The 10428-nt window shown below is 44.7% G+C and overlaps 1 protein-coding gene across 1 annotated transcript; it reads left to right on the forward strand.

The window, feature by feature from the left end:
- Positions 1-7579: 7579 nt before the first annotated feature.
- LOC103639086 (peroxidase 5) lies at positions 7580-9100 on the forward strand. The gene is made up of 4 exons (XM_008661882.3): positions 7580-7933; positions 8019-8204; positions 8292-8457; positions 8546-9100. Exons 1-4 carry the CDS (start codon positions 7709-7711, stop codon positions 8923-8925), a joined length of 957 nt encoding a protein of 318 aa, XP_008660104.1. The 5' UTR covers positions 7580-7708; the 3' UTR covers positions 8926-9100.
- Positions 9101-10428: the final 1328 nt, after the last annotated feature.

Genomic DNA, 10428 nt, shown 5'->3' on the forward strand with positions numbered 1-10428 from the left:
CCCAAGTGGATCAGGTGAACTTGAGATCGAGTGGTGGATCCCCTTCTGTCCTATCGGGCTAGAAGCCAGTGGTGGTGGACTCGACGTTCCTAAAGTCCTTGAGAGGATCGACAACTACTTCAACGGGAGAACCATCGGTGCTGGTGAACGCATCGACACCAGCAGTTCTGGAACCTGCGATGGGTGGAGCGACGACCACATCGTTTCTTCATCGAACTGTAGAACCATTTCGCCGATCGGATGCCGGATCAGAGATGTCAGGTATATCGTAGACTGGGGGAGGTACTTTTACTCATAACCACCAAATTCCTTGGTCATACATCCCCAGTCTAATGGTTTAGTCTGCTTCGATGAATTTGGTCACAACTGTCCAGTGCTAACATGTCCTAGATGCATTTTCCTGTGTTTGATGGGTCTAACCCAAAGTTGTGGAGGAGTCGTTATGAGACTTATTTTAAGTTCTATGTTGTACCTCATGACATGTGGATCAAATTGGTTGTCACGCATTTTCAGGGGCTAGCCCTGTTCTAGCTACAGTCCATGGAGGCTAGGGTGCGTGAGCTGAACTGGAATGAGTTATGTGCAACACTAATCACCAGATTTGGTCAAGACCAACATACCCTCTTGATCAGGCAGTTTTACCATGTAATATAGACTGCTACGGTGACTAAATACATAGAACAATTTTATAAGCTATTACATCAGCTTCTAGCCCATGAAAATCAGCTAACGCCAACCATGATTACAACTCGATTTATTGATGGCCTGAAGGATGAGGTAAGGCTGTGGTGATCATCCAACGTCCAAAAGATTTAGACACCGCTTGTTCCCAGCTTTGTTGCAGAAAGAGGTGTCTGGCACCACTGGACGTAAGGACACTAAGAGGTTTGATTCAGTACCATTTTCTAGGATGCCTACCCGGTCAGGACCCATGACACTACTACCCCTAGTTTTAAGAAGTAAGGCAGCTGAAATAAATGAGGACCGTTGCACCCTAGTTTCAATGAGTGCTAAGTGTGAAGAGAGTAAAATGGCTGCTCCGAATGAAGACCTACAGAAAGGAAAAGGGTTTGTGTGTTTAAGTGTGGGGAATGATGGGGTCATGCTCATAGATGTGCCACTAGTCTGCCCCTACACGTGGTGGGAGAGATGTGGGCACTAGCTATGAAGGAAGAAGAGAGTGATCCAGAGAAACAGACCGAAGAGGCTAGTCAAGAGACTGCTATAGCTATTTCAGTGACAGTAGTAAGTGGAAGTGAAGGGAATAAAACCATACGACTGTGGGCTACCATACACTGTCAACAAGTATTAATTCTTGTTGATTTTGGCAGCTCAACTAGCTTCATGGACAGCCACATGTTGGGTGTGATGTCAGGAGTACAAACATTGAATTCCTCGATCCAGGTGAAGGTGGATAATGGGGGAAAGCTTTGGAGCACACACATAGTACCAGGCTGTCAGTGGCTATGCGATGGAGTTACTTTCTCTATAGATTTCAAACTACTACCCTTGAGTGGATATGATCTCATCCTAGACATGGATCGGCTTGAACATCACAGTCCTATATCCATACACTAGGGCCACAAGTGGCTGGAATTTGCATATAAAGGGAAAATGGTGAAGCTACAGGGTGTGCTACCTAGAACTCAAACATGTATAAGTCTTACTGGAGTGCAGTTGGAATCCTTGTTCAAACAGAAGGATGTAGAGCAACTACTATAGTAACTACATGTCACTGCCCAAGAAACTGAGGTGATACCTGAAGCAATAGCTAAGCTGATTGAAAAATCCCAACAACTATTTCTAGTACTAACCAGTTTACCTCCCAACAGGTGGATAAATCATACTATCCCACTGCTACCAGTGGTACAACCTTTCAGCTTAAGGCCATACATGTACACACCACAACATAAAGATGAGATAGAAAAGCAAGTCACTGAGATGTGGAGCAGTGGAATTATCCAAGAGAGTACTAGCCCCTTTGCCTCACCTGTACTCTTAGTGAAAAAGAAAGATGGGGAGTGGAGATTGTGTGTGGACTACAAGAGGTTAAATGCCCATACTGTGAAAAATAGTTATCCTATGCCAATTTTTGATGAAATCACTGATGAGCTAAGTGGTGCTGCAATGTTTTCTAAGTTGGATCACTGTTCAGGTTATCATCAGATTCGTATCAAGGAAGGAGATGAACCCAAAACTGCTTTTCAAACACACCATGGGAGTGTCGAGTGATGCCATTTGGCTTGACTGGGGCACCTGCTACCTTTCAAGAATTCATGAACCATATCCTAGCACCCTTATTGAGGATATGTGTGATGGTTTTCCTAGATGTCATATTGGTGTACATCAGTGATATGGAGAAGCATGTGGCTCATCTAGAATCAGTGTTTTAGCTATTGAGTTAACACCATCTACATATGAAGAAATCCAAATGCTTGTTTTCCTAGGGGCAGATAGAGTTTCTGGGACATATTATCAGTAAGGCTGGAGTGGCAGGTGACCCACACAAGGTGCAACTAGTGAAAGATTGGCTAGTTCCCACTATTGCTAAGGAGCTTCACAGTTTTATGGGAATGGCTAGTTACTACAGAAGATTTGTGCCCCATTTTAGTATCATCAGCAAGCCACTTACTAACCTACTGAGAAAAGACACCATGCTTGTGTGGATTGCAGCTTCCCAACAATCTTTTGAGGCACTAAAGAGGGCACTGGTCCAAGCCCATGTGCTAGCAATTCCAAACTTTAGCAAGCCTTTTGTAGTGGAGACAGATGCCAGTGAAGGGGGTATTGGTGTAGTCTAACAACAAGAAGGACATCCTATTGCTTATATTAGCAAGGCATTAAGACCAAGAAACTTTGGGATTATCTATATATGTAAAGGAATGTTTAGCTATCCTATCTGTGTAGAGCACTGTCGTGCCTATCTTCAACATGGTAAATTTGTGATAAAGACTTATCAATAGAGTTTGATTCACCTGGATGATCAAATATTATCTACTCCTTGACAAAAGAAAGCATTTACCAAACTTATGGGTTGCAGTTTAAGATCATGTATCGCAAGGGGCCCAATAATAGGGTGGCAGATGAGTTGTAAAGGAGACTTGGGGCTGAGTTGGATCCACCACCACTGCAACTGAACAGTGTGGCACTGTCAACTGTTGTTCCCAGCTGGATGTTGCAAGATGTGCAGGGGTATGAAAAAGTCCCAGAGACCCAAAAGCTTATTCAGAAACTTACAATTGGGGATAAAGTGGATCACTACATCTTGACACATGGAGTTATCAAGATTGAAGGGCGTATTTGGCTATGGTCCAACAAGAACTGGAGAACACAATTATATCAGCCCTTCATGATAGTGCACTGGAGGGCTATCGGGGTTTCTAGTCACATATCGCATAATCAAGGCTACATTCTCCTGGCCTGGTATGAAGAAACAAATCCATGACTTTGTGCAGTCGTGCCTGATCTATCAAAAAGCAAAACTAGAATGATTAAAGTACATAGGTCTTCTAATGCCTCTACCTGTACCTAAACACTCTTGGCATACTATGAGCTTAGATTTCATCTTAGGGCTACCTACATCAGTGGATACAACTGTATTCTAGTTGTAGTGGATAAGTTTTCAAAATATGTCCACTTCTTACCGCTCTCACACCCCTTTACAACTCTTGCATTAGCAAAATTATACATGTCAGAGTTTTATAGATTACATGGCCAACTAGCAGCTCTAGTCTCAGATAGAGATCCTATGTTCACTAGTAAGTTGTGGCAAGAATTATTCAAGCTGGTAGGAACAAGAGTTTGCATGAGCAGTGCTTACCACCCTCAATCTGATGGGCAAACTAATCGAGTAAAGCAATGCTTAGAGACCTACTTGTGCTGCTTTGTGCACTCTTGTCCTAAGAAGTGGGTATCATCGTTACCTATAGCAGAATATTGGTACAACACATGCCATCATTCATCTCTTGACACTTCTCCATTTGAAGTCCTGTATGGCCATGCAACACTACATTTCGCTCTTGATAATATTGACAGTGCTACTATACCTGATCTACAGGGCTTGCTGTAGGAGAGACAACTTATGCTACAACAGGTCAAGCTACATTTGCAAAGGGCCCAAGACCAGATGGAACGTCAAACTGATAAGGGTCGCACTGAGAGAGTGTGCACAGTGGGACAACATGTTTTCCTAAAGCTTGAACCTTATTGTCAGTCATCTGTGGCTGCACTTCCTCACACCAAACTGGCTTTCAAGTTCTCTGGACCCTTTGAAATCATTCGTCAAATCAACCCAATGGCCTATGAACTGGCTCTACCATCCGGCAGTGGAATTCACCCTATGTTTTACGTTTCACAACTCAAACCAATGGTGGTTCTTGGGTGCAAGTCAGTCCTTCCTTCCCCGATCTTTCACTAGGATTACAAATTCCAGAGGCTATCCTAGACTCCAAACTGACCTGGCATGGGAACAAAGTGGTTCAGCAAGTTTTGATTCAGTGGTCAGGATGGTCGACAACTCTAGCTACCTTGGAAGTCACTCGGTCTAGGGACTAGGGAGCAGCAGTGGCATGTCTATGTTTGTTATTGGTATGGTCCCCTGACCTAGTTCCCTGACTAGACCAGTCTCGGTCTTGATCACCTCAAGTAGAACCTGATCTGAGTCGTTGTGGTTAGTCAGCCCTGACTCTAATTACACCAAGTCAGGTCCACCTAGACCACATACCCTCGATAGGACTCTAGTACTCCATGGCCAAGAGGTGGTGTAAGCCTCTGGAAAGATATAGCACATTTGTGATCCTCTAGCCGTTAGACACATTCTCCTGGCCAAGATGTGTGATGGACAGAGATAAGTACAGATGAAGGACTCTAAGTCTCTCCTATCTCACTACCCTGCCCTCAGAATTACGAACAAGGACCTACGACCATGGCAGGCCTCACCTCAGATATAAGGTAGTCAATAGGAACAAACAAAGATAAGATCAGAAGAAGAGAACTCCGAGGTAAACTATTTGTATGACCCCTAGAAGTGTATCTCACAGTAAGGCTTCGGACACCTATAGGACCCAACTGCCCCCATGGTCCGGTCAGCTCAGAAGTGACAAGGTAAGGGCACTCACCATGATGGACCTTCATGGAAACTCGAAGGAGCTTGCATCCAAAGACAAGGAATCACATACCCCATCGAAATCTCCATGTAATAGTGAACAACCATTCCCTCAGCTATATAAAGGAACGAGAGCTTCATTATGAAAAGTGGACTAGATGTACTTCTCACACAAGCACGGGGGCCCAATGCTTTGCCATGTAACACCGAAATTAGTATCAAAGACTTCAACATCATACTAGATGTAGTTCTATTCGAACTAGTCTAAAACTCCTCTCTCTCTCTCTCTCGATCTCGTAGGTTAACAAAGAGCAAGACCATCGGAATAGCAACGTTGCAAGCCCTTTACTAATCTACAAAATCACTCGTCATGAGCATATAACCATGAAACATAGCTTAATGGATATATATAGAGTATAGCACATTAAATGCACGATGAGCAACATTGTGGGACTAGCTTAGCGTGTTGGCATGCAACATAGAATACATGACACTTGGGAGTTGGGACTGCATTGTGGTGCGTGTGCTGGTGATATAACCACGAAAGCACATGCATGGTGTAGTTATTGCTCAGCACTTGTGTATTGAATGGGCTAGTTGGGCGCGTATTTATAGCCCCAATCACCCAAATGGCCTTTGGGATCAAATCCAAAAAGCTACACTTTCTACGGGTGCACTAGACCTTTGTATAGTGCAGATCCGGTGCACACTGGACCTCTGCCACGCCTGCAGATTCAATGACTGTTCAGATCCTTCTATCAGTTTGTCAGGTACGCCAGACCGGTTCGTGCACCACCGGACCTACCACGTCGACACCACATCATCTGACTATTGGGTGTATGGGTGGTCAAGTGCATATCAGACGAAGTCTGGTGCGCAACTGCTCCAAGTCTGAAAACATCATCTCCACATAATGGGTCCGATGCACCAACCCACACAAAGCCCATAATATTGCATCTCTGCGTAACAAGTTTGGTGGCCCACTGGACTGATCCGGTGCACTAGACTCGGTCTGGTGTGTTGCAAAGGAGCATAATTAAGTCATTTTGGGACTTTTATTCTTCGTCTTCATTTAGCTGTCTTCTTGAGCATTCTTATAACTTAGACAAACATATCTAGAGTCTTTCCAACTAGTTTAAGTCATAGTCCTTTATCTTTTTTGAATTCTCCAACTCATATTCTCATTTGGCTAAAACTTTGCTCCAAAGCACCATTTTCAAAGTATGTGTTGTTCCTAAGGGCATTTAGAACATATCTAAACACATGAAGTCCTCATAGTTCATCTTATCCAATATATGCCCTTTTTACCCTAGTTTGCACTGGATACTTCAATTTCATTCTTATGAACATGCAATTGTTCACTTAGCAAACTAGTTAGTCCATAATGTTGTGATGGTCATCAAACACCCAAACTAATATTGAAATGGCTTAAAGCCCATTTCCCTTTCAATTTGTAGATAGCGTATACATATAAAACTACCACTCCCTTGGACTATAAAAGGGGATGTAGAGTAGCATTCAATTTAGGTTCAACACACTATAAGAAATTACTCCAAGATCCACCAAACCCAAGACAAGGGAGTTCAATCCAACCAAGGCGGCAACAAGTTAGAGTTAGACAAGCTTGTCTCATCCCATTCCTCAACGAGGAGGTGTTGTAACTTATTGGGTAGGAGCTTGTAGCCTCATGTGTCATTTACATACAACAATTTATGATCAATATGATAACATAGAGCACTACATATGTTGTGGCTCGAACCTCTATAAGAAGTCTTGTGTATTAGGCTCTTGATGTCATGGCCTCGTTAACATACTATATAGTGCTAGGGCTCACTTCATGTTCCACTAACAACCCTTTCTCAAGTACTCATGCTACATTATTTTCTTTGTTGCAGCAATGCCCATCAGACTATATCACACTCGATCCGATGTAACATAGAGAGCTCCTAGACATTTAAAAATGCCATAGGACTAAGTTGACACTTCGCATAGGATAAAATCTGTCGGTTCCTATATGCATAGGAATGTCCAATGATCTACATAGGACCAATCATATGCCTCATTTGAATTTCTAACTTAGAGAAACCAACAGACTATATGGTTCACATCACGTCTGTGATGTTCGCCATTAATTAATTATATGGATCCCCCAGCATTAATTTCTCTCCGGTGATTTATTGTTTCGGTCTTGTGCTATAACGTACTCCCTTCGATCATTTGACATGCTTGGAACTTGTAAGCACGTCTTAACAAAAGACCAACTCACGGTACCAGCTCATAGAGTACCTTACACTGTCTCACGTCGTGTACGGAATCTGACCGGCAAGACCATCAGAAGTCACCACCGGCCAGCTTCGTCTTTGCAGCAACTCGACTCTCGAGTCTCGACCAATATTTTTTTCCCCGGTATCTTCAGAGTTCAGATATACGTGCTCCCCTCAATTGCATGTTCTGCCATGTGCATATATATACGTGCACATAAGCGTCCGTCGACCACAGCACACGCTAATTTGCATTGCTAACCGTTGCACCGGCCATCTCCATCTCTCATAGCCTCACAGTCACAAGGGTGAGGAGTGGAGAGACGTCGGTGAGTTTCACCATATGGCGGTGGGGAAGGGAGGAGGGCTGCTGGTCCTCGTCGTTGTAGGTCTGCTCCTGCACGGCACCCGTGTCGCCGACGCGCAGTCTCTCCGGGTTGGGTACTACAGCCAGACGTGCGGCAGCGCCGAGTCCATCGTCGCCGACGAGGTCCAGAAGGCGTCGTACAGGGATAGGGGCGTCCTGGCCAGCCTCATCCGGCTGCACTTCCACGACTGCTTCGTCAATGTACGTAAGAGACCGAGCAAATAAATTCCCACGCCCGCCGATCGATTTGCTCATCACCGGAACGGCGGCATGCACTTCATTTCAGGGCTGCGACGGGTCGGTGCTGTTGGAGGCCAGTGACCGGCAGGCGGAGAAGAACGCCAAGCCCAACCTGAGCCTGCGAGGGTTCGACGTCATCGAGAGGATCAAGCAGAGGCTGGAGGCCGCGTGCGCGCTGACGGTCTCGTGCGCGGACATTGTGGCCTTCGCCGCCAGGGACAGCGTTAAGCTGGTACGCACAAGCACAACGGATCGGACTTACCCTTATTAATTCATCAATCTTAATTCACCAATTAATAAAATTCACGTACGAGCACAGAGCGGTGGCCTTTGGTACGCCGTTCCCGGCGGGCGGCAGGACGGCACGGTGTCGCGGGCGAGCATGACCGGCGACCTCCCGCCTCCGAACCAGCGCAACGTGGACCTGCTCGCGCAGTACTTCTACCGCAAGGGCCTGACGCTGGACGAAATGGTCCTCCTCTCAGGTACGCTACTAGCTATATATACCTCACTTCTCCATTGCTCTCCAACACACATGCACGATCGAGGCGATTGACGCGTGCGTGCGTGCAGCCGCGCACACGGTGGGCATCGCGCACTGCAGCTCGTTCGACTACCGGCTGACGAGCGACCAGGACAAGGGCATGGACCCGGCCTTCCGCAACAGCCTACGGAGCCAGTGCCAGTACAACCCCAGCAACTACGTGCCCTTGGACGCCGGCAGCCAGTACGCGTTCGACACCGGCTACTTCTCCAACGTGCTGGCCAACCGCACCGTGCTCGACTCCGACGCCGCCCTCGCCTCGCCGCGCACAGCAGACAAGGTCAAGCAGTGGAAGAACAACCCGGACTGGTTCAAGAACAGCTTCGCGGCCGCCATGGTCAAGATGGGCAGCATCCGCGGCAGCTACCCCGGCAAGGTCCGACTCAATTGCACCAGGGTCAGGATGTGAGGGCCATTGCCGTAGACATGAGGAGCCGTTACGTCGATATATAGCACTCACCATTCAATCCAATTACTCCTTCCGTAGTGATATATTTTCTTGTGTTCTTGCATTTCTAATTAGTGCGTGTACCTTCTATATATATATATATATCTACGTATATGTGCAATACTGAAATTTATCACATGTTAGCAACCAGGCCAGGCTAGAGTTTAGTCCGGATTTTAGATCCCAATTAAGGGAATTAACAACTAAGCATGCACTAATTATAGAACTAATTTCATAAGTCATGACTAATTCTCGAGACGAATATATTAAACCTAACTAATCCATAATTATCTTATATTTTACTACAGTAAAAATATATTGTTCTGTTTCGTTTACCTACCTTGCTGAGAGTAAACTTGGTTCTTGGCAGGGGGGGTTTCTTAGCTTGGGTGGTCGTTTGGTTCTAATAAATAGCAGTCTATGTTCCCCTCTACATGCTTTCTATTTATAAAGCCCCCAAAAGTGTGATAAAAAATCGACATTTTCAGAAAAAGATTATTGTAGCAAGGTGGCCATAGTCAAAAGAAATTCCATTTAGCTGATTGGAAATTAGTTTGTTCTCCTAAAGATCAAGGTGGTCTTGGTGTTTTGGATTTGAATAAAATGAATGAAGCCCTCCTAGCCAAATGGATTTGGAACCTGGAGAATTCGAATGGCCTGTGGCAAACCATTATTAGGAAAAAATACATTAAAGGGAGACCTATTATTTCAGTGAAAAAAGCAGAGTGATTCCCACTTCTGGAAGGACATCCTTGATGTAAGAGACCATTTTTACAGATTTTGTAAAAAAATGTTGGAAATGGAAAGAGTACAAGTTTCTGGAATAACATCTGGTGTGATTCGGTGCCCTTGTCACTTAGATACCCCAACCTGTTTGATATAGCCTACGATAAAAATATCACAGTGGAGAAAGTGCTTTCTTCTAACTTTCAAATGCTAACTTTCAGAAGAAGGTTGTTGGGGGATTTGACTACTGACCACAACAATCTAGTTGATCAATGTAATAAGGTTGTGAGATCTAACTACGATGATAAGGTTTCCTGGTCACTGGGGAGACATGGTTTTTCTGTTAAATCCTTTTACATAGAAAGTAAATGTTCTCAGATTCCAGTGCCTTCCAAATTCTTATGGAAAACCATGTTACCTCACAAAATTAAAGTTCTTTTGTGGCTTGTCCTGCACAATAAGATTCTAACAAAAGATTATGAGAAAAAGGAATTGGAAGGGCCCCTTGGATTGTGTCTTTTGTGGATTATCAGAATCCATAGACCATCTTTTCTTCCAATGTTCTGCCGCTCGATATATGTGGAGGATCATCCAAACAGCTTTGGATCTGAATTCTTCTCCTAAAAATGTTGAAAATCTTTTTTGGGCCCTATATTAACAGTTTCAGCAGGAAAGGAAGGAACTTGGTTCTTTTCGGTTGTGGTGCAGTCATCTGGGCAATTTGGCGCTCTAGAAATG

This window comes from Zea mays, chromosome 9 (assembly GCF_902167145.1).
Source record: "Zea mays cultivar B73 chromosome 9, Zm-B73-REFERENCE-NAM-5.0, whole genome shotgun sequence".
In the NCBI taxonomy this organism is placed as follows: Eukaryota; Viridiplantae; Streptophyta; class Magnoliopsida; order Poales; family Poaceae; genus Zea; species Zea mays.

What these genes read in the sequence shown, in the direction of transcription:
- LOC103639086 (XM_008661882.3), top strand. Translation starts at nt 7,709, where the DNA reads ATGGCGGTGGGGAAGGGAGGAGGGCTGCTGGTCCTCGTCGTTGTAGGT. An exon ending in CCAGGGACAGCGTTAAGCTG is followed by an intron (nt 8,205 to 8,291) that starts GTACGCACAAGC and finishes GTACGAGCACAG; the next exon opens with AGCGGTGGCCTTTGGTACGC. An exon ending in CGAAATGGTCCTCCTCTCAG is followed by an intron (nt 8,458 to 8,545) that starts GTACGCTACTAG and finishes GCGTGCGTGCAG; the next exon opens with CCGCGCACACGGTGGGCATC.